General features: G+C 42.9%; 1 protein-coding gene across 1 annotated transcript in view; it reads right to left on the reverse strand.

Annotated features, from left to right (window-relative positions):
* LOC126146011 (adenylate cyclase type 3) overlaps positions 1-25,614 on the reverse strand; it is a 923,811-nt gene that overhangs the window by 94,112 nt on the left and 804,085 nt on the right. Inside the window, exons 13-14 of the mRNA XM_049915594.1 lie at positions 19,113-19,393; positions 3,703-3,778 (exon numbers count right to left, since the gene is read on the reverse strand). Of these exons, the coding sequence (XP_049771551.1) occupies positions 3,703-3,778; positions 19,113-19,393 (357 nt within the window). The remainder of the gene's footprint in view (positions 1-3,702; positions 3,779-19,112; positions 19,394-25,614) is intronic.

Genomic DNA, 25,614 nt, shown 5'->3' on the forward strand with positions numbered 1-25,614 from the left:
CACGTGAGTACATACACGAATCATTTATGTATATGAAAAATAATTTTGAACTCTGTCCGTGACCTTGGAAAAGAACTTAGAACGAAGTTATGTGTAACAAGAAAAATAAAAATAAAATTCAAAGTAGCATTTTCTAACAAGTATTAATTGTACACTAAATTGCCCAAGAGGTTATTAAAGCGAACTTATTTAAACAGACAGTTGTAAAGTACATGTTAAGCAACAAATTCTGTAAATATGCTACTTAAATCTATGTAGGCGCTTTCTAAAAACTGTAACACAAGTAGTTCATAGTAATAAAACATCTCCGATACTTTATATCAAAGTTCCGCCCTGTTTCTTTTTTGGAAAAATTTACTACAAAACTCTGAAATGGATATTATTAAAGTCTTATCCTCTTTCTCTGCTCAATATGTCACTAATAACGTAAGGTTGCTGACTCAGTTTTTCAAAGAAGCAAATGGGAATTTGTGCTACACGAAATCTGAACTAAATATCCTCGTATTCTCGTCATCAGATGCAGATCCACTAGATGGGAGGAAGGGGAGGGAAGGGGTCTGCCATGGAGTTCATGAAGTGCCTCCCCTCACTCAGAAACATTTTAGTAAAAGTCTTTGAATTTTTATACTATTCATCAATTTTCATAACTAACTTTCGGATAATAACACTTCACTACGAGTCTCGAATATAACAAGGAATCATATAGCGTGAAGAAAGGTTCGCGCACTCGGACTTCGCCGTGCGATTCCTCACATACTAGCAATTTAGAAATGTCACAAAATTTAAGGATTGGCAGTCTGGCAACATTGTAGTCACTTGTACGGTAATTACTTCTGTCAGCATATGGGAGTAATGCTGTGCAGATGGTGCAGTGGATGGGGTTGTGGACTACTAAACAGGGGGTCTAGGGTTCAATTCTGAATCGAGATTATTTGTTTTTATTTTCTAAATGTAGTCCGCGTGGTACGGTATCTGGCGTCTTAATTGTCATACAGCGGTTACAGAGGGTCTTCTACAAAACATTTGCACTTACGTACTACGAACACCGAAGCTGAAGTACAATCGTTTTCACTGGTCATCTTTAAAGAAACCCTTTGCACGTCGTGGAAGCGAATTGTTTCGCACCACTGCATCTATTAGTTTCCAAACTTGTTTTCTATGTGCCCTCCCCCCCCCCCTATGATCCCATCGATTGCTACCAACTATTATTCTTGTGACGTTCAGGTCCATTACATTTCGTTAGGGCCTTTCATTACCATTCGTTTATATTATCACCATACAACCACTAATTATGCCTTTCAACACTGAGTTTGGTAATCGCTTGCTGTTTAGTATCTCCTTGCGTTACAACAACTACTACAACGACCACTGTTATGACCGATGGAAATGTGGAAAGATCACGTCCGTTACCGTTAAGGAAACAGTTTGATTCGAAAACGAACATTTCACAATTAACAGTGTCGCGATGAATCATGCACAAGAAGAACTGTTAAGTGAGGTGATGCTTGTTAGGTGGAACAGTCCGCTGTGACTAATTAGCGCTGTTCACCAGAAAGGGACTAATTGCTAGCGGAGTAACGTGCCCGTGACGGACTCCATGTACATCCGTACACATATCATATTATTTTCTACCGGTATTCTAAAACAGTGAGGCAGACGTATAGTATACACAAACGATGAATATGTGAATATATTTCTTGTCCTTCGTGCACATGATAACCGGGCTGGTGTTGCCACTGGTGAATATGCAGCTAGATATCCTGGTCGACGTCATCCACATAAAAATGTGCTTCGCCTTTGGGGGACAGATTCTCTCCTTCCAGCACAGAGTCACGGAGGTCACGCACAGACTCGACGTACTCCAGCTGCAGGGGAAGCTATTCTGGAGGTCACACATCAAGAACCCCAGCGAACTAGCGTAGCAAGTCAGCTGCGTGTGTCATAACGCACGGTCGTTGACGTGTTGGACGAGCATGGGCTGCACTCCTCTTTATGCGATACCTGCATGCTGCAGATCTTTGCCTGCGGATGTAATTCAGCGAATGGTTCCAACAATAACGGGAAGCAAACGAAAACCTCATGTACTATGTAATATTGTCGGATGAAGCAGTCTTCACTCGTGAGAGTGTCTTCAACACGCACAATGACCACCGTCGGTGTGACACAACCCACATGCCACCCGCAAGTATGAATATCAAATTCGCTTTGGGATCAACGCCTGGGACAGAGTACTGGGGGATAGGAGTTGGGGTCCCTACATGTTGCCTGACCGGTTGACGGCACAAGGTATCATGTATTCCTTTCAGACTATGTGCCTGACGCACTGGATGTTCCACTTTATGTTCGGCAGAGGTTGTTGTCCCAACATGATGGTGTACATCCACATCTTGAAATTAATATGCGACGATTTTTAGACAGGACATTTCCAGGGAAACGGATCGGAGGGGAAAGTTCAACTGCATGTCTTCCACGTTCACATGACCTAAATCCCCTGGATTTCTTCCTGTCGGGACACTTGAAGGAGCACGTGTATTCTTCTCCACCAACACATATGGAAGAACTGATAGAGCGTTTTCAGCTGCTCTTGTATCTGTTTTGTAAACGTCATGCGGCCGTTAATATGAAAATTATTATTATTATCACAGGTTACTAATGTGTTACATCTGGGCGGACGTACTGCACGTAATATAAACGACCTGTAGTTGTTATTTAACAGTGTAATTATCTTCTGCGTCTTGAAACTGACATTACTTTTGAAGTTATTCTGCCCTATGACAGGCCATTTGTTTCAACTATTTCTGACTTGGCTGACCACGGTTTTGTTAGTTTCACCGTTACAAAACACTTGTACTATGTAAATATTGGGTACGAATGGCTTAAGGATCGGTGTATACTACAGTAGTATATAACAGAATGAAACTGGCAAATAAAAACAAATACGCGTCACCCCACAATCTAACCTTCGACCTCATGCATACTAACCCAAAACGCTGTCCGCTGCAGCAACTGCACAGCCCTACTCCTATATGCTGACAGAGATAGTTACTGTATACATGATTATAGTGTTGACAGACCGTCAATCTGTGACGTCCATTTACTTCCGGAAAGATGGGCAGAATGAAATTTCGTAGAGACATTTTTGTATTGCTAGTATGTGAGAAATAGCGCTGCAAAGCCCGAGTGGACGAATTTTTCTTCACCCTGTGTATATTAAAGCTATATTTAACACAGGACACTTTTCAATAGTCTGTTAAGAGTATGATTTTTATTGTTCTAATAAACATTTTATATGTGTTACTGCTGTTATTATTAAAATCCCAGGCTCCTCGGCCGGCCGAACTGGCCGAGCGGCTCTAGGCGCTTCAGGTTGGAACCGAGCGACCGCTACAGTCGCAGGTTAGAATCCTGCCTCGGGCATGGATGTATGTGATGTCCTTAGGTTAGTTAGATTTAAGTTCTAGGGGACTGATGACCTCAGCTGTTAAGTCCCATAGTGCTCAGAGCCATTTGAACCAGGCTCCTCTGGTACGTTAAATATGGGGCTGACGGGAAATTATATTTTGTGAGGGTTGGGGAGTGACAGCGAAACATTTTGAACCGAATGATAGATCCTCACCTGCCGCAGTGGGCATACGGAATGTCTTTACTGATAACTGACAGAACTTTTAGTTGATGCCAAGGAGGTACGTGGCAGGTACTCACGTGCCTGGCGACGAATGCAAGAGCCAAGGTGACAGCCAGCAGCAGCACTCCCAGGGACAGTTCGGCCGGTGCAGAGCTGCAACAGAAACCAGAAAACGTGTCTCGACACGCAGCCACTAGGAGACATTTTCATTTGCCATTTTAAAGCAGTGTAATTCTAATTAAAACATTTATTATCTAAAGTATTGATTAGTTTCATAATTTTGAGGGGTGTTTGGGATGAAGATTTGTTTGGGTAAATTGTAGCATAGTATTATCTAGACCAGGCCTGTTCAGTAGGCGGCTGGGCGAGGTCGAACGCGGTAAAATGGCATAACCAGACGTCATTATGTAGCGCAGGAGAAGTGCAAACTGTGCGTTGTTTTCAGAGGAATGACAGTGTGTTAAGCTGTCCATAGTCTTAAACACTAGGCTGACTACTTAAACTGGACACTGCTTAAAGTGGATTTTAAAATTGGTGAAAAGCAACATTACGGCCGAGTCAGGAACTTCACAGTGTAGATCAGACACACCAGTATGAGTTTATAACACGTCAGTGCAGGATGCCTAGTGACATAGAGCTACAGAGTGACGGGCAGTTGCGTGATAAGTTTCACAATTTGAAAATTGTATACTCGAGCAAAAATTATCTTCAACATAAATTTTCACGACTTTACAGTTTTCAGCTACCATTATTTCAACGTTTGGACCTACACACTTGTGTGAGTTACTTTTTCCGCAGTGAAGAGCAAGAAATCTACTCCCAGAAGCTCACTGGCAGAATTCAACTTAAAAGCTTGTTATCAAATTAGCAGTGCTCAGAAAGTGGTGCCAGACACTGATGCTTTAGTTGAAAGGAAAATCAGCAGTAATCATTGACATCCAGTGCTTATATGTTTGACTTGCGAATAAATTAGTCACGAAATACAAGTTGGCGTCAACTTAAAGTACACCCGAAAAGCCATTCACCATAAGGCCACATCAATCATAAGAAATAGCGTGGTACAAACTTGTCTGTCCCATGTTCTTCGCTTGATCAATTGAAAGAAATGTAAGGTTCATATTAGTGTCAATTTTCATCAGTAGAACTGTATTAGGACATAAATTTGCCGAGAAAAGCATTAATTAACCACCATGAAGCGATACATCTCCGTAGAACTATTATTAGTAGCCATGGAACTGAGTTTGTCGTACCGCGCTGCTTTGATCCAATTCCCCCTCCTGACCCCCGTCTTCCTGCACCATTACTCAGCGTGAGCCGGGCCGTTGACAACTGCTGAGGGGTGAACGCCAGTCAGTTCACATGAGCAGATGGGTGGAAAGTCCTGATCTACACTACGAACTACATGAACTGATTTGCTGTCTATTGACTATATTGTTTTAATTATTTAGTTCGTTTTACTGCTATTTCAAACTAGCCTCGAATGTTACTATCCATTTTCATGGTTGCTCATGCGAGCTAGTTAAATACCGTTCTGGAACTGCAATTCTCTTCTCAGTGCAAGGAGTCAAGCGTTAATCCCTGACGTGTACATGACTGTTATGAGTACCTGTAAATTCTAATTTGTGTAACAAAAAGATGGAGGAAGGAAGGTATAGCCTAACATGTTGTAAAGTTCATGGCTTGTTGGCATTGTACGTCAACTAAAGCAGTGAAGCCGTTTCAGACGTACCGTAAGCTTGTTAAAGGTGCAATCGCGTTCATCTGTCTGATTCGTTACGGTTAGTTAAGTTTAGGTTTGGTTTTGAATTAACTCACCTATTTCGACATGTATTGGTTTCTTGTTACTTTTTGTTCAATGAGATAACGAGTTGCGACGGCGAGTTGCTTGTCAACTATTACTGCCATTCTGTTTATGGAAGATTACGAATAACGTTCCCTGCGGTAGGCTGCATTGATTCTGTGTACTATTCTTAAATATGTAGACGGTACTTTAGTTGTCTGGTCTAACAGAAGCGAGATTTTAAATAGCTTCTTAGAACATCTGAATTCAGTCCACCCGAATATTTCATTCATAGTGCAGGTGGACAAGGATGGTTGCCTTCCCTTCCTTGATGTGTTGGTCAGGAGGACGTTGGCACATACTGTTTATAGCAAGCCAACTCACATTGATTTGAACCTTAAGGCTGACAGCTGTCACCATCCGGCTCAACATGAAAGAAAAGGAAGGAAGATTAGTGGTTCACGTTCCGTTGACAACTAGGTCATCACAGACGGAGCACGAGGTCGGATTAAGAAAGTATGGGTAAGGAAATCGGCCGTTCCCTTTCAGAGGAACCATCCTGGCATTTGCCGTAAGGGGTTAGTCCTTTGAAAATTTCAAGAAATCGATTTTTTTGCTGAGATAATATGTTCTCAGGGTTGTCTGCTTTATTACAATGTTCCTACCAAGTTCGTCAAAAACCCCGTTATCGAGTTACAACGCGATTTGTGAAAAAGTGTCTCCGAAAACAATTCACAGGGGAAAAAAATAATCGTCATGCAATTTCAATGACAGCTTAACAGGCATTATGGAAATCAGAAACGTGTTCGAATTTGAGATCGGACCATCACTCTGTTACAACTTCCGCACAACAGTGCACATAAAGCTTATCGAGCGAGCAGAGCAGCAGATGACAGAAGCTGCCAAAGTGGTTCGCAGGATCACCATGGCCACGAAAGAAATGGAGAAGGGCCTCCATTTGGCTCTGGAAGGAGTGCTGCGTGGTCTAGCGATCGATGACTACAGGCGTGATTAACTTCACAGCAAAAACCGTAACCCAAAACTTTAAGAAACCTTTTTCTCAAAACCATATCTTTCAGACTGGCGGTGAACATGACTTGAGAACGGTGCCTACGGTTTGGATCTGAATTTGATGCCGGAATTGTGAATGCATTTCTTTGTCAGTGTACTTAGCCGTTTTGTGACATCTTCAAAATTTTTCGGTGCATCCTTTCGTCTCGATTTTGTGGTGTAAGAAAAAGGCATTTGATTCGACACATCACCATTTTGTTAGAACTCAGTATTATTCAGTTATCCTATATATGCTGATCGGAAATATTTTTAAAATTCCTATACAAAATTATATTGTTACAGGTCTAATAAGACGGCTTCGGGAATTCCCACCGATGACCAATGTTACGGCTGCAAGAGGTTCTTCAACCTGGCGCCGCGGTTACAAGGAGAGTCCGATGTGGACTCAAAAATGATTTTGAAAAGACAAAAGTGTACGGAATGAAACCATATCATCAGATTTAGCATTACTTTTCATTTAACTTGAAAAATAATTGAATCACTAAAGTCTCCTTTTTTGCGTTCAAAGAAGGCTATCCCCTTTAGGGAAATCACGGAAAAACTAAATCAGGACGCGGATTTGAAACGTCGTCCTCCTGAATGCGAGACGAGTGTTCTGGCTACTGATCTGCGTCACTCGGTGGTTCAGCAAGAAGGGGTACTTTATAGGACCCACGCCACATCAACCATGAAAATTTGTCAGCTCAGGTACCCCACCTCGAAGACATTTTCGCCAGAATGGTTATAGTGAAACAATGATCAAAAGGGTATTGCACTCTTGACCAACAGTGAAATGCGTGAGCGACGAAAATAACGAGGTGGCACCCAATTCTACGACCTTCTCGCCTTGGCAGGTGACATTTCCAACAGGAATGGTCATATTCTGCGGAAACACGATGTGGAGTATGTTTTTGGACCACCATATAAGATCAACACCGTTTTAGGGTCTCTTCAAAATGGTTCAAATGGCTCTGAGCACTATGGGACTTAACATCTGAGGTCATCAGTCCCCTAGACTTAAGACAACTTAAACCTAACTAACCTAAGAACATCACACACATCCATGCCCGAGGCAGGATTCGAAACTGCGAGCGTAGTAGGCGCGCTGTTCCGGACTGAGGCGCCTAGAACCGCTCGGTCACAGTGACCGGCTTAGGGTCTCTATAAGATGATTTTGCTTTGCGTAAGGCTAGTGTCTGCCGTATCCCTCACAGTTATGACATGTCATACACTGGTCAAGGTACCAGGAGCGTGGAGGAGCTCTCTGGGAGGGCGAGTATGTCCGCAAGGTACCGCTCGAGTGATCGACGTCAGAGCGAACGTCTTGCTGCATCAATAACCTCCCCATCAACCACGTACTGCATCCCGTGGAGTGCATCCTTCATGGAGCCGAACAGATGAAAGTCGGGAGGTGCGATATCCGGGCTGTATGGTGCGCAGATTTGTATGAGGCCTTGCGTTGTCAAGGAGAAGGAGAAGTTCAAATGTGTGTGAATTCCTAAGGGACCAAACTGCTAAGGTCATCGGTCCATAGACCTACACACTTCTTAAAATAACTTATGCTAGGAACAACACACACACCCATGCCCGAGGGAGGACTCGAACCTCCGGCAGGAGGGGCCGCGCAGTCCGTGACATGACGCCCTAAACCGCGCAGCCACTCCGTGCGGTGAAGGAGAAGTTCGTTTGCATTTTGTGGCGACGAACACGCTGAGGTCGTTTCTCCAGTTTTCTAAAGGAAGCCCAATATACTTCAGAGGGAAGACAACGAACTGAATAACTCCTTGAGTTCCAGAAGACTTTTGTCATGACGACCGTCTAAGGGTGCGATTTTGAACTTTTTCTTCGGAGGACGGGTGGGATGTCGCTCTATCGATTACCATTTTGTTTTCGGTTCGAAGTGATGAACGATACGGTCGCAGGTTCGAATCCTGCCTCGGGCATGGATGTGTGTGATGTCCTTAGGTTAATTAGGTGTAAGTAGTTCTAAGTTCTAGGACACTTATGACCACAGATGTTGAGTCCCATAGTGCTCAGAGCCATTTCAACCATTGGAATCATCTGGTAGGCTGCGAAGAACCCAGCGGGCGAGCGACTTTGAGTATCTCCACGGATAGACGAGTGTGTCAGCACTACTAACAGAGACGTTCAGTGAGCAGCGAGGTGTTTGATTGTGATCCGTCGATCACCTCTAATGGAGTGTCCGCATTCTCCAGTATTGCAGGAGTGACAGCTGTGTGCAGCTGGCCGGCACGCGCGAGATCGGACAGCCTTGCGCGACCTTGCTGAGATGATGACTGCCGCCTCGTCCAAAGACTCACCGTGCTTCACTGACAGGCGTCCGTAGACATTCTGCAAGCGTCTGTGAATATTTATTTGTGATGCTCTGGTTTTCTGCAGAAAGAAACTCAATGACATCTTTCGGCTTGGATCACACCTCCACTACAGATGCCATTTTGAAGGCTACGTATAGCTACCGGAACTTCATGAAATTTTAGGGGCTGAAGCGGGAATATTCCATATTATCCCACAGCAAATTCTGTATTTTTCAACAGAAATTGGCCGAGAAAGAAGTGTATTGCATTGCTTATTGAAAGCCCTCGTAACAACGTAAGGATTCTGACGTGCACTTTCAGCTGTTGGCATAATGTTATTGCGGGAACGAGGGTATCTAAATTAACAAGTGAAGTCATAAATAGAGTTTTTTTTCTTAAATTCTGGATGCAGTCCTGCTCTATTCCTGGTTAAACAACAGAGGGACAGATCTAAGGCTACTTGCTCACCTCTTGTTTATTGATATTCACTTTCAATAACTCCTGACGTTGGTCGTCTTTGGATGTGTTTTGGCGCTAGATGTTTAAGGTGTGTTTGTTGTCTTTCTACATATGCCTTAGATACTGAGGTTTTGAATTTCCGTGTGCAGCGCTTTCGAGGTGAATTTGTGACTTGAAAATGATAGGTTGTGTACTAGTCGAAATATCGGTAATTGTCTAAGACGTCATCTAGCTGCATTCCCGAAAGTTGTATAAACGCTTTGTCTATTTTAGTACTTAGATGTGAGATTACAAAGAGCTGCTGCGTTAATAAATAAATTTCGCCTCTGACTCCACATTTCTTAAAGGTCGGCCCTTTACCGGTGCTTTAGACTGTGGAACGCGGCCTAGATTCTTATGATGGAAAAGAAGCGTTTTTTGCCACTTTGTGTGGGCTTGCTAAAAGGAGTAGGATTCACCGCCTACTAGTGAAATAAAGAACAGTTCAATGGCGTTTCAATGTGTGATTGATGTACGATAAATTACGTAATTTTTGTCTCGCCGGACCTTTGAAGAATGGGAGACGTTGTGGCTCAGAATTAGGATTAATGTAGCAACAGAGTGAGGTGAATGCGGGAGACATCCGTGAAAGGACCACAACTTGACCAGAAACATGGATCGATAAAATGGGACTAATGAGTCACTGAAAAGGAAAAGGCTTGGAGAGACGAGGAGGGAAATTAACAAGAAATTAATTATATTTTTCTTCGGAGAGTTATGCCATGACTAGAGATACATTTTAATTGAAACAGAAAGTAAGTAATTTTGTTACGGATTTTCGATAGACAGCCAGTTTTTATCTGATGAAGGTAAAATACTCTAGCTGAATCGTAACAGAAATTCAAATATTTCAAGAGACGAGCGTACATCACACACGCTATTTTGTGGCGTAGTGCAATGATGAAATGTCTTAACAACTACGTAAATTTTTCCCGCGTTGTTGAGCGTGGTTCACTTTAAGAAAAATGAAACAGGGCACTTTTGTCACGAGCAGTAGAAACATGTGTTCATGGAAGCGAACGTAGCACACGACACAGAGTGCAATGTGATGTAAGAAGGTCTATCGTCAGTTTCTGAAACTCGTTACAAATACTATAAAAATACTGGTCTCATCTTATTTACTAGCTCAACATCTGAAATAAATTCAGTAGGATTCACCAAGTAATTACCGGACATTCTGTGACAGCTTGGCCACTTCGTTGCAATAGCGAAAATACACGGTTAATCTTATATCTCCAGTCATGTTGAAGTCATCGGAGTTATTTAAGATATGGACGATATTGTATTGCCCAATGATACAGCAAAATGGTTCAAATGGCTCTGAGCACTATGGGACTTAACATCTGAGGTCATCAGTCCCTAGAACATAGAACTATTTAAACCTAACTAGCCAAAGGACATCACACATATCCATGCCCGAGGCAGGATTCGAACCTGCGACCGTAGCAGTAGCGCGGTTCTCGACTGAAGCGCCCAGAAGCTCTCGGTCACAGCGGCCGGCTGTGATTAGTAATAACAAAGTGGTGTTCGATAAGCTTATGAGTATTGAAATATCTGTCTGACGACAGAGCACTAATTCCCACATTTTGGCTTTTGCCTTAACTTTTCTGTTGAACTGCCACCACTATCGCTCATACAAGAAAAATCTGCGTCCCACAGTTTACTGATGTTTAAGAAAACTGCTACAGTTTTAAGCATTCTTAGCCAGGAATCAATGAACGTTTAGTAAACACACGTACTTGGGCCTAAGATGGAAAAATGAACGAGCCCACGCGAATAGTAAATGGTTGTGAAAACACACTTGACCTCTTAGCAACAAATAATCCTGAGTTAATAACGAGCATCAAAACCGATTCAGGGATCAGTGAACACAGGATTGTCGTAGCGAGATTGAAAATTGTAATCCCCAAATCCTCGAAAAATAAGCGAAAAATATACGCATTCAAAAAAGCAGATAAAAATTCACTTTACGCCTTCCTAAGAGACAATCCCCACTCATTCCACGTTAATAATATAAATGTAGACCAGATATTGCTTAAATTCAAAGAAATAGTATCGGCAGCAATTGAGAGATTTATACCAAATAAATTAACAAACGACGGAGCTCATCCTCCTTGGTACACAAGACGTGTTAGAACACTGTTGCAGAAACAAAGAAACAAACAAGCCAAATTTAAACAGACGCAAAATCCCCAAGATTGACGATATTTTACAGAAGCTCGAAATTTAGCGCGGACTTCAATGCGATATGCCTATAACAGTTTCTACAACGAAACTTTGTCTCGAAACGTGGCAGAAAATCTAAAGAGATTCTGGTCGTATGTGAAGTATGTTAGCGGCAAGAAACAATCAATGCGATAGCAATGGAGATACTACAGAAGACAGTGCTGCCAAAGCAGAGTTACTAAACACAGCCTTTCGAAATGCCTTCACAAAAGAAGACGAGGTAAATACTCCAGAATTCGAATCGAGAACAGCTGTCAACATGAGTAACGTAGAAGTAAATATCCTCGGAGTGGTGAAGCAACTTCATCACTTAATAAAAGCAAGTCTGATCCAGACTGTATACCACCTAGGTTCCTTTCGGAGTAAGCTGATGCATTAGCTCCATACTTAACAATCATATACAACCGTTCGCTCGACGAGAGATCCGTACTCAAAGACTGGACAGTTGCACAGGTCACACCAATATTCAAGAAAGGCAGTAGGAGTAATTCACTACATTACAGGCCCATATCGTTAACATCGATATGCAGCAGAATTTTAGAACATATATTGTGTTCGAACATTATGAATTACCTCGAAGAAAACGGTCTATTGACACACAGTCAACATGTGTTTAGAAAACATCGTTCCTGTGAAACACAACTATTTCTTTATTCACATGAAGTGTTGAGTGCTATTGACAAGGGATTTCAGATCGATTCCGTATTTCTGGATTTCCGGAAGGCTTTTGACACTGTACCGCACAAGCGGCTCGTAGTGAAATTGCGTGCTTATGGAACATCGCCTCAGTTATGTGACTGGATTTGTAATTTCCTGTGAGAGAGGTCACAGTTCGTAGTAACTGACGGAAAGTCATCGAATAAAACAGAAGTGATTTCTGGCGTTCCCTAAGGTAGTGTTATAGGCCCTTTGCTGTTCCTTATGTATATTAACGATTTTGGAGACAATCTGAGCAGCCGTCTTCGGCTGTTTGCAGATGACGCTGTCGTTTATCGACTAATAAAGTCCTCAGAAGATCAAAACAAACTGCAAAACGATTTAGAAAAGATATCTGAATGGTGCGAAAAGTGTCAGTTGACCCTAAATAACGAAAAGTGTGAGGCCATCCACATGAGTGCTAAAAGGAACTCGTTAAACTTCGGTTACGCGATAAATCAGTCTAATCTAAAAGTCGTAAATTCAATTAAATACGTAGGTATTACAATAACGTACAACGTAAATTGGAAGGAACGCCTACACTACGCTTGTCCGTCCTCTTCTAGAATACTGCTGCGCGGTGTGGGATCCTTACCAGATAGGACTGACGGAGTACATCGAAAAAGTTCAAAGAAAGGCTACACGTTTTGTATTTTCGCGAAATATGGGAGAGAATGTCACAGAAATGATACTGAATTTGGGCTGGACATCATTAAAAGTAAGGCGTTTTTCGTTGCGACGGAATCTTCTGACAAAATTCCAATCTTCAACTTTCTCCTCCGACTGCAAAAATATTTTGTTGACACCAACCTACATAGGGAGGAATGGCCACCACGATAAAATAAGGGAAATCAGAGCTCATACGGAAAGATATAGGTGTTCATTCTTTCCGTGCCCTATACGATATTGGAATAATAGAGAATAGTGAAGGTGGTTCGATGAACCCTCTGCCAGGCACTTGAATGTGATTTGCAGAGTAGCCATGTAGATGTAGATGAAAATGTAAAGAGCAGTAAAATAGTGCTGTCTGCATGGAGACTGTGTCTGGTTAAGGCACCACGGGCAGCGATAAACACTCTTATCGTCGGAACGCCATATTAATCAGTGCGGATGTGTCACTTAGTAATCGAATTACAGACATCTTCGAACAGAGTCCAATATCTGGGGCGTAGTCTACTGGAGAAGTGTTACACAGCAGTAGCTAAGTGGTGTAATCCTAAAATGTTTTCAGTGAACGACATGCCAGGTTAAAGGGAAAGCAACTGATAAAAGAAATGCGAACTGTGGAGTAAAACAGAAGGTTGTAAACTTTTCTTTCAACATGTTCACCTGCACTTGTGTATGAGAATACATCTTCATTGATTTCTGGAAGGATGTGAACACCTCGGCTTCTAATTTTTCTTTATGTCATGGTAGCTGTTAAAAGCAGACGCAGCTGCAAGCAGCAGAGATCTCCCGCGATACACAACGGCACAAAAAACCATGTGTTTAAGTAATCATTCGATGTGTGTCTGCATAATGCCCTTTCCGATATTGCTTGATTGTCTGTAACGTCCTTCGCATGCTTGGGTATATTGAAATCCTTATATCCGCTCTGTTGTGAGTCGGTTATGAGAAGATGACTTTTTATCTTAGGCGGCTTCAGTTAGCGTCAAAAGTATCCTGCGCAAAGTGAAGGACGTCAGCAGCCTACAATGCAGTTCGCATTCGGGTCAAGTGGGGATCAAATCACCGAGTGACCATCCAGGTTTTAGGTTTTCCATTGCTTCCCTAAATTTACTTTCCTATCCTTTTGCAATCAAGCCTTAGACTCCGCTTTTAAAGATTCCGTTCTCGACTGATCTTCCATCTCCCTCCCTTGCTTTCCTGTGTTGGGACAAAAACACGGAACACTGGGCAGACAATAATACTCGTATATCCGCAGACGTGCTCTGATATTGTGCCAATACGATATCTGAAACTCTACGATCTAACGGTAGCATACTCTCATGCGTATGAGGTGTCTATGAACCCGTGGTGACAGTCTATCGTGATCGATTACACTTCTGTATCTAGTCTGGATCTTGTCAGTATATTTCTTCCACACATGCATCAGTGTTTTAAAGTCACACAGGCCGTTAATTTACCGTGTGTAAAAAAATCGCATTGAGGTCAATTTTGGCCTCCGTTTAAACTTCGTCAAATAACTAAGTTCGGGGACGATATGACACAGTGATCTCTGATACAACATTTACCACTCGAAGATAGAGCTTTCACGGTTTCTCTGCATCTATTTTGTTCACTATTGTTTTAATGCTTCCGCAAACTCCAAGCAGATGTGTAGGGATGTTCACAGACTGTAATGGCTCTGTACCGCGAGAGTCTCAATATATCGTATGTCAAGGGGCTGCAGTTTATTTGTGGAACTTAGAGAAGTCTTCGACAGTCGCACCTGTGAACTCTTAACTCTGAATAGCAGTGTGATGTTAACCACTTGTAAAATGTTTGCACCGGCTCGTGGACTTTAATCCCGAATTGCAGTATCGGATGGTGAAACTTCTGCGTAGGTTACCAGGCTTTGAAAAGTTGTAAATAGGCTGTTTAGGTTTTCTTAGCGCTCTGTATGAAAATCACTGGCTGTGCTGTGTGCAGTCTGTGGCTGGTTGGCATTGTTGTAATACTCGCCATTGTAGCGTTGGCCAGCCGGTGTGGCCTTGAGGTCTAAGCGCTTCAGTCTGGAACCGCTTGACCGCTCCGGTCCCAGGTTCGAATCCTGCCTCGGGCATGGATGTGTGTGATGTCCTTAGGTTAGTTAGGTTTAAGTAGTTCTAAGTTCTAGGGGACTGATGACCACAGTAGTTACGTCCCATAGTGCTCAGAGCCATTTGAACCAATTGAACCATTGTAGCGTTGGGCAGCTGGATGTTAACAGCGCGTAGCGTTGCGCAGTTGGAGGTGAGCCGCCAGCAGTGGTGGATGTGGGGAGAGAGATTGCGGAGTTTTGAAATTTGTAAGACTGGATGTCATGAACTGCTATATACATTATGACTTTTGAACACTATTGAGGTAAATATATTGTTTGTTCTCTATCAAAATCTTTCATTTGCTAACCATGCCTATTAGTAGTTAGTGCCTTCAGTAGTTTGCATCTTTTATTTAGCTGGCAGTAGTGGCGCTCGCTGTATTGCAATAGTTCGAGTAACGAAGATTTTTGGTGAGGTAAGTGATTTATGAAAGGTATAGGTTAATGTTAGTCAGGGCCATTCTTTTGCAGGGATTTTTGAAAGTCAGATTGCGTTGCCCTAAAACTATTGTGTGTCAGTTTAAGCACAGTCATGTATAAATTGTTCTAAGGGGACGTTTCAAAGTTATCCACAACAGATTTTTTGAGCTTTAATTTTGAACAATCATGTGGAGAGCCAGGTTCGTGCATGTTGATAGAGCTCGCCAATCAATCTGTTGTACTCACAGTATTAAGTAAGGATTTAATAAACATTTTAATTACTGAATAGTGCCTAACTTTCGCCAACTATAATCCTGCCAGCAATTTAGTCAAGTTATTGGTATGGCGCACGTATTAATAAATACAACAGATGCCCATAACAGAGACTTTAGTCATCAGTAATAATGTTCTCCTTCACTATTTACAATGGTCTGCCAAAGCTGGGGTAACTTTTCGATTCCACGACTGTAGAAATCTCGTTGTTTTGAGGCAAAGAGCTCGTCGAGCCATGTTCGGAGTGCATTTTCATCCGGTAAAGAAGTGGCAATGATAGAGTCAAATAAAGACAGTTACAAACATTTAAATACATTCACTCTTAGAACATGTAGACACAGTATAAATTTTATTGGTGTACCTGTAAATTTCAGTTCATAGTGGAGTTCGAGATATTTTAAACTAGGCGACGGTATTCTCTGAATGTAACGAGTTATGCTATCTATTACAAACGTATAGAACTATTTTCACAAATGCTGTCATTTCCTTGTATGGAGAAACTCGTCAATGCTTCGCTAATCATCGGGTCTCTGTTGGAAGCCATTGAATTGAAGACAATTATACCCTACTCAGTGAGATTGCAGTTTGTTTCGGGATTCTGAGTATCTAAAGCGCCAATTGGGTAGAATTTGGTACGATATCCCTCAGAAGGACAACTAACAACGCTGTCAGTCAATGCTAAGCCGAATAACCGCTTGCGTGCGGGATAGAGGTGGACCAACGCGTTACTGACGTGCTCAATTTCTGAAACTCTTTCTCTTGAATGCATGTCCGCCTGCTTAAGTGGGTAGTAACGTGCTTGCTTCCCATGCAAGTGGGCCCGGGTTCGATTCCCGGTCGGGTTGGAGATTTTTCTCCGTTCGTGGACTGGGTGTTGTGTTATCATCATTTCATCCTCATCACCAGCGCGGAAGTTGCCCAATAGCCGGCACGGTAGCTCAGTGTGTTCGGTCAAGGATTAGCTAATCTCTCTGATAAAAAAAACTGAGTTAATGGATCAAAGACGAACTTTAACAAGCGTCATGGCATGTCCACCCCGAACAAATAGAACGAATTAAACGAGATAAAAAAAAAGTGGCGTCGAATGAAATAAGACTCGCATTTGTCGGCCGAACTTCCCCGAAAGGGGCCTGCCGGCCAACGATGGCATACGCTCATTTCCATTTTTCTTGAATGAATCATCTAATTTTTGTGCAATTGTGCTCATTTGTGCGCCTCCCGTCCCCCACGCAGATCTTCTATGACCTCATTCCTTTCCCCCATCTACTCCTATTCCTCAAACATATCCGCATACTCTACACCTCCCGCCGCCTTGATCCCCCTCACCCCCTGGTTGCTCCTCTCCTCTCCCATCCCCGCCCCCTGCCACGCCTTCACTGTTGTGTCCCCCCTACCATCCATCTCTACACCCTTCATCTCTTTTCCCAAGGTGGCTTCCATCAACTCCACCTCCCAGATGAAGCCCTCTCTCCCTCCATTTATCCCTCCTATCAACTTTGATCCTCAGCCCCCTACTTTCCTCCGTCCTTTCCCTGGGCTCCCTCTTCCCCCCCTTCCATCCTGTGTTTTCTCCCTGCCTAACCTCTCCCTACCTCCCCTCTCCCCCCCCCGAGTCCTTTTGTATTTCCCCTCCTCTGCCTTGTCCACTCCCTGTGGCGTCTGCCCAGCACCCCCCACCCCTCTTATGGGTCCTCATCCTCCATTGGCTCCTTTCCCCCTCCCCCGCTTCGCTTTTCCTCTCCTTTCCGCCCTTTTTTATTTTCCCATCATCTGTCCAGTTTTCCAGTTTCCCCCCACCTTCTCTCGGCTGTGGTATGACATATTTGCCAACCTTTTAGTGCAGTGTTCAGTGAATGTTCAGTGTTGTTTCGTCTTTCCAAGTGTTGTGAACAGAAACCGTGCCGTCGCTGGGTGTGAATTTTATGTCTTTTGCGAACAGAAACCAGACTGTCGCCGTGTTTTTTTTAATTGTCTGTCTATAAATTACCTGTCTGCTTCATATGTGTTTTATTAGCATCATCATCTCTTTGTTTATGTTTTGTGTGAAAGCATTGCCATTTAGTAATAATGGAGAATTGGACTTGTGCGGAACGTGCAGTAGCTGTGAGAGCGTTTTACAAAAATGGTGATAGTGCGACTGCCGCGCAGAGAACATTTTGACAGCATTACCAGCTTGGACGTCATGGACGTGTCCCATCTGCGCATGCGACTGCAACGTGGGTGCGTAATTTTGAAGAAACAGGATCTGCCTTGAAAAAGAAACCTCCAGGTGGCATTCCAACGGTACGTACCCCAGAGAACATTGCAGCTGCTAGAGCTGCAATCGAGAGAAGTCCTCGCCGCTCCGTTCGGCAGCATGCATCTTCGCTAGGGATTAAGCGACGAAGCTTATAAAGAATACTGCACGAATTAGACTTCCATCCCTATAAGTTGCAGATTGTGCAACACTTACATGAACGAGACCCAGCGTCACGTATGGAATTTAGTAGCCAGATATTGGCTAAAATCAACGAGGACGCGAATTTCCTTGGTAACTTATGGATATCAGACGAAGTCCATTTCCACCTGAACGGATTCGTGAACAAACAGAATTTTCGTTATTGGGCAATCCTTGTGAGTTTCATCAGCGACCACTACATAGCGCCAAGGTCACAATATGGTGTGCTGTATCATGTCATTGTGTTATCGGCCCTTATTTTTTTGAACGTGAGGATGGTAGTGCAGTGACAGTAACATCCGCTCAATATGTTGAAATGCTTCAAACATTCTTTACACCGAGACTGTACGAGCTGAATCTTAACGTCGAAAACATGTGGTTTCAGCAGGACGGAGCCACGTCACACACTGCTCGACAATCGATGGCAGCAGTTCGTCAATTGTTTGGAAGACGCATTATTTCACGTAACGGTGACATTGCATGGCCAGTGAGATCCCCTGATCTCAGTGTGTGCGACTTCTTCCTGTGGGGATATTTTAAAGGCAAGGTGTACCGTACACGTCCTGCAACAAGCCATGAACTGAAGGAGAACATTGAAAACGAAAACACTGCCATTCCCCAAGATCTGCTACACCGCGCATTCCACAGTTTTCATAACAGGCTGTTAGAGTGTGAACGCCGAATGGGAGCACATCTTTCCGATGTCATCTTTAAAAAGTAAAGAGACACTTTTGGACATTTTGATTATAAAGACATACTGAATAATGGCATACTGAATACATTCACTTTCGTTAATAAATTACTAGTTTTATGAATTTATTCATAGAAATGACGTTATTTCGAAATTTCCCGTTTCCCTGCGGCACCCTGTACTTTCCGTCCCATGTGGCTAATTCCTTTGTAGGCGTCGTTTGCTTTTTGTCTCAAAAGTGTATTGGCGCAGTTTGTATAACGTGTGAGGGACATCTGGCGCGGGCCACTTTGTAAGACAGGGGGAGCAGGCGGCTTACTTGGGCCAGTTGCTCCTGGCGATGGCCTCCTCGCAGCGCAGCGCGGGCGCCAGCAGCGTGCAGTTGAGCGCGACGTGCGCGGCGGCCAGCAGCGCCAGCAGCAGCGCCTTGTAGCCGTGCGCCAGCTGCACCGGCAGCGACGCCGCCACCAGCGCCAGCACGCAGAACGACGACACGTAGCTGGGCAGCAGGCACGCGTCCCACGGCCCGTGCCGCAGCATGCCCGTGCAGTTGCTCGCCACCGCCGACCACGTGCCTTCCTCCGGCGACACGCACGGCACCTGCCGACGGCAAGCCGTTTAATACTGGCGACCAAATAAGAAGGCGGTTGCTAAACTGGTGTCCGAGTAAGAAGGCGGGTGTACGAGGTGTGTGAGAAAAATAATGAAATTGACAACTGATACAAACAACGCCGCGAGCGATCTGGCGACGCTGTGTTGTTCTACGTGTGTATACTGCTCTGTTCATCCTTTCGAAATGCTCAGTCTGATTTCCAGCTCGCCGGCCCCTGTGGCCGAGCGGTTCTGGGCGCTTCAGTCTGGAACCGCGCGACCGCTACGGTCGTAGGTTCGAATCCTGCCTTGGGCATGGCTGTGTGTGATGTCCTTAGGTTATTTAGGTTTAAGTAGTTCTAAGTTCTAGGGGACTGATGACCTCCGATGTTAAGTCGCATAGTGCTCAGAGCCATTTTTTTTGTTAGGTCCCATGGTGCGTAGAGCCATCTGAACCATTTTCAGCTCCGTGCAGCAGTCACATGAGATTTTAGAGTGCCATCAGTGAAACTGTGTTTATGTTGTGTATTGTGGAAACAGAACAGTGGAATGTAGATCAACTTTACGCCCTCAAGGTTCGTGTTAAACTTGAGGAGTCTGCGATTGTGACTTTTGAAAAGTTGACACAGGTCACACATTGAGGATGAACTTCATTTAAGGGGACCTTCAAAAAGCGATGAAAACATCAAACGTGTGCATGCTCTTGTGAGAAAAGACCCATGTATAACATTAAGGGTGATGGGTTACCAGTTAAACACTTTCATACCTTCCAATAAATGTTGATTGAAGTTTTGCACATGCGAAGGGTTGTGCCAAACTAGTGCCAAAAAACCACACAACTCGGCAGGACAGTCAATGAAATGCATGCGTTGATCTTCAGAGGTTTACCAACGACCACGGATCGTTCATTTGTGTGATCACAGGTGGTCATTCCTGGATGTTTGAGTACCATCCTGAGACAAAATGGTAAAGTTGCGAGTGGCACACTAAGACATCTCCTTACCTGAAAAAGTCTCGAATGAACAAATCGAAGATCAGTACAATGCTGATTTTCTTTTTTGGCTATGGGGGTATTGTGCATAAAGAATTTGTTCCTCCAGGACAAACTGTCAACCAAGTGTTTACAAAGATGCTCTTGAAAGCCCCAGGAAAGGGGTCAATCGAATGAGACTGAACATTGCAGACAAGTGGTTGCTACATCATGAAAACGCTTCATGTAACATGGCCACTTCAGTTACGGTTTGCTTGACTAACTTGGGGTGGGGAGGTCATGGGACTGAACAGCGAGGTCATCAGTTCTGCAATTCCAGCGTTATATGTGTCCGCTAAAAGTGGACGGGTCCAGTCAGAGGAGTCAAACTATAAAATGACGAAGTTAAAATACACATTGTAGAAGGTATAAAAGGACAGCCCAAATCTAGAAACTTGGAAAACACAGGGATAAAAGAGTGATCTTTGGAAGGGGGACAAGAACACACGCTTTCTGTGGACACTGGGCACTGCATAATGTGGTGAGTAGTATTTGTTTGGTTGAGTCCAGCTACACATTGCAAGAAATTATAAGTATGTACCGACTCATGATTCTTAGGAGCGACAGCGATAACACTATGGAACATACGCAAAGGAAAGCCTAGCAGCCCAAACATGTATACCGTAGAACACCTTTTCCTTACAAATCATTCCCCACTATATTATTTACAGAACATTGCTAGACTGCTACTGAATTTTTCAAAGAGACATTCATGGATTAATATTCGATGACACTGGACCTTGCTGCTAGTCCTGCAGCCTCTAAGACACCCTTTTTTCTATGGAGACAAAAAATGCCAGCATGGTATGGGTTGAGGATGGGTGGCAGTCGGGAGCTGTCTGTGGAGTGCGGAGCTGATTGATAGAACATAGTCATGTCTGGTAAGGAGCATCTCATGAGAGGATGGTTGCAGAGCCCTCAGTACATGGCAGTTGTGTGGTGTTGTCCACGGTGGCCAGAACACTACAGACCCTGGCATTATGGAGGTTGTCTGAGCACATGGCCTGCTATCGATGGTGGTGGTGGTGGTGGTGGTGGCAGCAGTCGTAGCGGCAGTGATGGCAGCAATTGTTGCAAAGGCAGTGATGGTGGCGGTCGTGGTGGTGGTGGTGGCAGCAGTGGCGATAGGAGTGGTGAGTGCGGAGTGTGGCAGTGGAGGTGATGTGGCCTTCATTTACAATAAAGATGCAGTTGTACCCAATCTATTCTACTACATACAGCAGTAACTGCTGAGTCTTGTATTTATGATACTCTGCATGTGTATTTGGAAGCAAAGCTCAAAGTACTGAGGTATTAACATTATAAAATAAAACACAACTGTAATTGTTTTAACAAGCACACTATCTGGCAGCTTTTGAAATTCTCACCGTTTTTACAGTGAGTTATGTACACTACTACAATAATGCACAACAACAATTGTTGTTTTAATAAGGGAGCTGCCATGCATTTCATAGTTAGCAGAACCTAAAATACATCGTAGCATGTTTTTAACATGATACTGGTGTAAGCATATCAGGAACATCCATAAAACATGGATTTTTTTTTTAATTTAAGCGTTTTTACATTGCAACAGCATACAAGCTGACTCACACAATAATTCACAATAGCAGCCATTTTGCTAACCCACCGGTCTCCCACCATCTTGGATCTTCCCTGTCTGATTATGAAGTCATACTTTCGGGACAAATCTGGCAACCATGTATACTGCACAAGCTCACCCAACAAATAGGACGACGCTATATACCCCAGTTTTTAAATTTCCCGCCGTTTACATCTCACCCAGTTGACTTAGAAGGGAGCCAGAATGGGGCAGGATAGAGAGGAATAGGAGATGTGAGATCTGGTAACAACGCAGGCTGTGTCAGTGTCCACTTTGTTCCATTACTACCTATAGGTAATGATGTTTCTCAAATGGTTCAAATGGCTCTGAGCACTATGGGACTTAACATCTGTGGTCATCAGTCCCCTAGAACTTAGAACTACTTAAACCTAACTAACCTAAAGACATCACACACATCCATGCCCGAGGCAGGATTCGAACCTGCGACCGTAGCGGACACGCGGTTCCAGACTGAAGCGCCTAGAACCGCACGGCCACTCCGGCCGGCAATGATGTTTCTATCGAAATGATTAATCTGAAAAAATTATACAAAAGTAATATTCAGAATCATTTGGAGAATCTTTAGCAGAGAAGATAATTATGAGATTAGACAAGAAAATAAATAAGAAAATAAATTGATGCATCAAAAAACTAACTGGGTTGGGAAGCATAATTATGTCTGTATTGAAAATGAAGTTGAGATACATGGGATATGCAGCTGGCTGTGTTAAGATTTTTTTCTTTCTTTCTTAATTCCGTGATAAAAGAATCTAATGCAATCTAATGCGGGTAGGTAACACTGGAAAACATGCATGAGCACGTTGGATACGTATAGTTGACGATCGTATTGAATGAAGAAGTACAGAGAAAGCTTTTGGCCAACACCGTGTCTTAAGTGGTTGATAATAACGATGATATATTCAAATAATTGTATGGCTGTTCCGATTAGATCTCCAGCTCTTAGTATGAAAGAAGGTTTATTTGAGCGTTCCGATGGTTAGTAAGCAAACTCTGCAAATGTCAACTCACTCCTAAATGTAGAACTTCTGAATTAAAAACATACCTCATGAGTCTCAATTTCTACACTTTATTTGAATCCTTGGATTGAAAGTAGCAATGTTAAATGTAGATAGCCTGCTATTGTTATAGCCAGCAGAAAACTGAGATTCTTCATAAATGTTACTCCAGTAAAATTACGAGTAATAATACGAAAACTAATAGATGAACAGTAGATATTTAGTACAACTAGGAAGGAATATCGAGTTTTAAAAGTAGTGACCATCTCGTTAATTTTATAGTTTTAAATTTATCCTGAATAAACACACACTATCTGTAGCTGTTCAGTTTCCATCATTAAAACAGTTCCTAATAGAAATTTCTCTCTTGCTAACATGTACAGTACCTTAAATATAGTATCATACACCTGAATCTTTTACTTCATAATGAAATGCATAAAACACGACGAATGAATGACATCGTGAATGAAAGGATGCAAAACCAATTAAAATATATTAGGAACATTAAATTAAATACGAAACTGTTATGCCAAAGAAGTAATGTCTTAGTAAGCAAACACTGCAAATGTCAACTCATTCCTAAATGTAGAACTTCTGAATTAAAAACATACTTCATGAGTCTCAATTTCTACACTAACGTTTTAGAAACCCCATAAGTTATGAATCAACGTAGTTGCTGTGAATGATAAACTTATGCCAAAGGAATTTTTAGTACTTCATGTTTCATACTGTATGTCTCGGACGTTTGTCATCTGCAAATGCAAAAATGTTTCCATTCATTTATCACACTTATTGACAGAGTATAGATTGTTTATTGCACTGTACACTGAGATACGTGTGAATCTTGTAGACTTAAACGGAAGAACGTGTTAGAGGGTCGCTGACAGATGGACGTGCGGTGGAGACGAAGGCCGTCCCGGGACGAGGCGCCGGCCCGGTGCGAGTAATTGGACTGCCACTCTAGACGCCGCCGGCAGCTGCCGAAGATGTCACGGGGCTTTCGCAACGAAACGCTGCGCGATGCGCGCTATCAGAAATCCCATTTCCTGACCTCGGCTGTTCTTTCCACCTGCTCTGCTTCGAGCGCTGGCTGGAAAAGCAATACTTGATGTCCGAAACTAGACTGCATGCTGTGGAATTCTCGAGATGGGGAGATTGTTTATGACTATAACTTTTATTTTCAAAAAACTGAGGACGAGCTTCAACAATTGCAGCAATAGCTTCTCACTGTGATAAGATTTTCATTAAATATTTATTTTTTCTACCCATGTTTCTGGTTATTAAGCCGTCGCCTAGCATAGCTGACTTGTATGATGTAGTGTTTTATAGTACAAACAACAGTAGCTACGAATTTACAGTCATTAAAAGAGTAATCCGCAACACTAAATATATAGCGTAATGCATCCACAATCAGAGAACACTAAAACAAATAATTGGTAAATCGATTAAAAAGTATTGAACTAGGTATTAAGTCATGTTTGGCAGTGTTTAGCAGTGGTAAATAACTGAAGTCTGTTTGCTGATTTATAAGCTGTTCAGGATGGTTCTTGCAGAGCCTCTTGACGTCAAGCAGTGACAGTTTCTGTCCATTTGCCCAGAGTGCAGTTTTTCTAAGAGGACTAGTTGGAAAGTAAGGAACGACTGGTTGCGAAATGGAAACCACAATGAAAATCCGGGGAAGCTTTGCACAGGCGTGCTGTGCAGTCTGTCTAGTAAGACCGTTGATAACGTCACGTTCTTCTTCTTAGTTCTGAGCGCGCAGTGAGCGCGTAAAGTTTACTAGAAAATAGTGTCCTCCGCGAAGTATGGGTGCCTGCCGTGAGATTTCCCCTGATTTCATGCAATCCCACATCAAGTAACCATAATCCATTTCTTTCTTCATGACTGTTCTCTGTCACAACTACAGGGGAAATGAGTGTGGAGTGTTTAATCATCCACCAAACAGCCCGTAATTGGCGCCCTCTGATTTTCTTCTCTGCTTAAATGAACAGCTGACTGTGAAGACAATATTCTAGCACTGACAACAACATACAATCCAGCGTAGATAATTGGCTGTTTTCTGTGACGAGGGTATTGGGGAATTGGTACAACACTACGACAGACGTTTAAGTCGGAGCCGTGACTGTGTAGAGAAGTAGCTTGAAGGTGTACCTAAGCGCTGCAAATAGAACAGTTTTGATTTTCACTGATGTTTACATTTTGCGGCCGATCGTTCCTTACTTAACTAGTAGTTCTCGAACATCCGTAAACAATACTCACCAGCCCAATCCTGTCGACAGCACTTTTAATAAAATATTAAAATAAGATAAATACTAGAATATGAACCATCTGTCCCCCGAAAGATACCCAAAAAACAGGTATATTAGTATTTGTTGTTGGTAGATTGACTAGACTGAGTACCAAAATATACAACAATCTGAAAAAATAGATATTTAGCCATCTACTTTATCACAGAGAAAATATGCAAAAATTTCCTTAGCTACGGAAATAAGCAGTTCCCTATGAACAAAAGCGGAATCTATAGTATTAGATTCAAAGAGTGTGGCCCATATTTCAGAGCAAAAAACAGATAGATCTATGTGCG

Source organism: Schistocerca cancellata, chromosome 2, assembly GCF_023864275.1.
Source record: "Schistocerca cancellata isolate TAMUIC-IGC-003103 chromosome 2, iqSchCanc2.1, whole genome shotgun sequence".
NCBI lineage: Eukaryota > Metazoa > Arthropoda > Insecta > Orthoptera > Acrididae > Schistocerca > Schistocerca cancellata.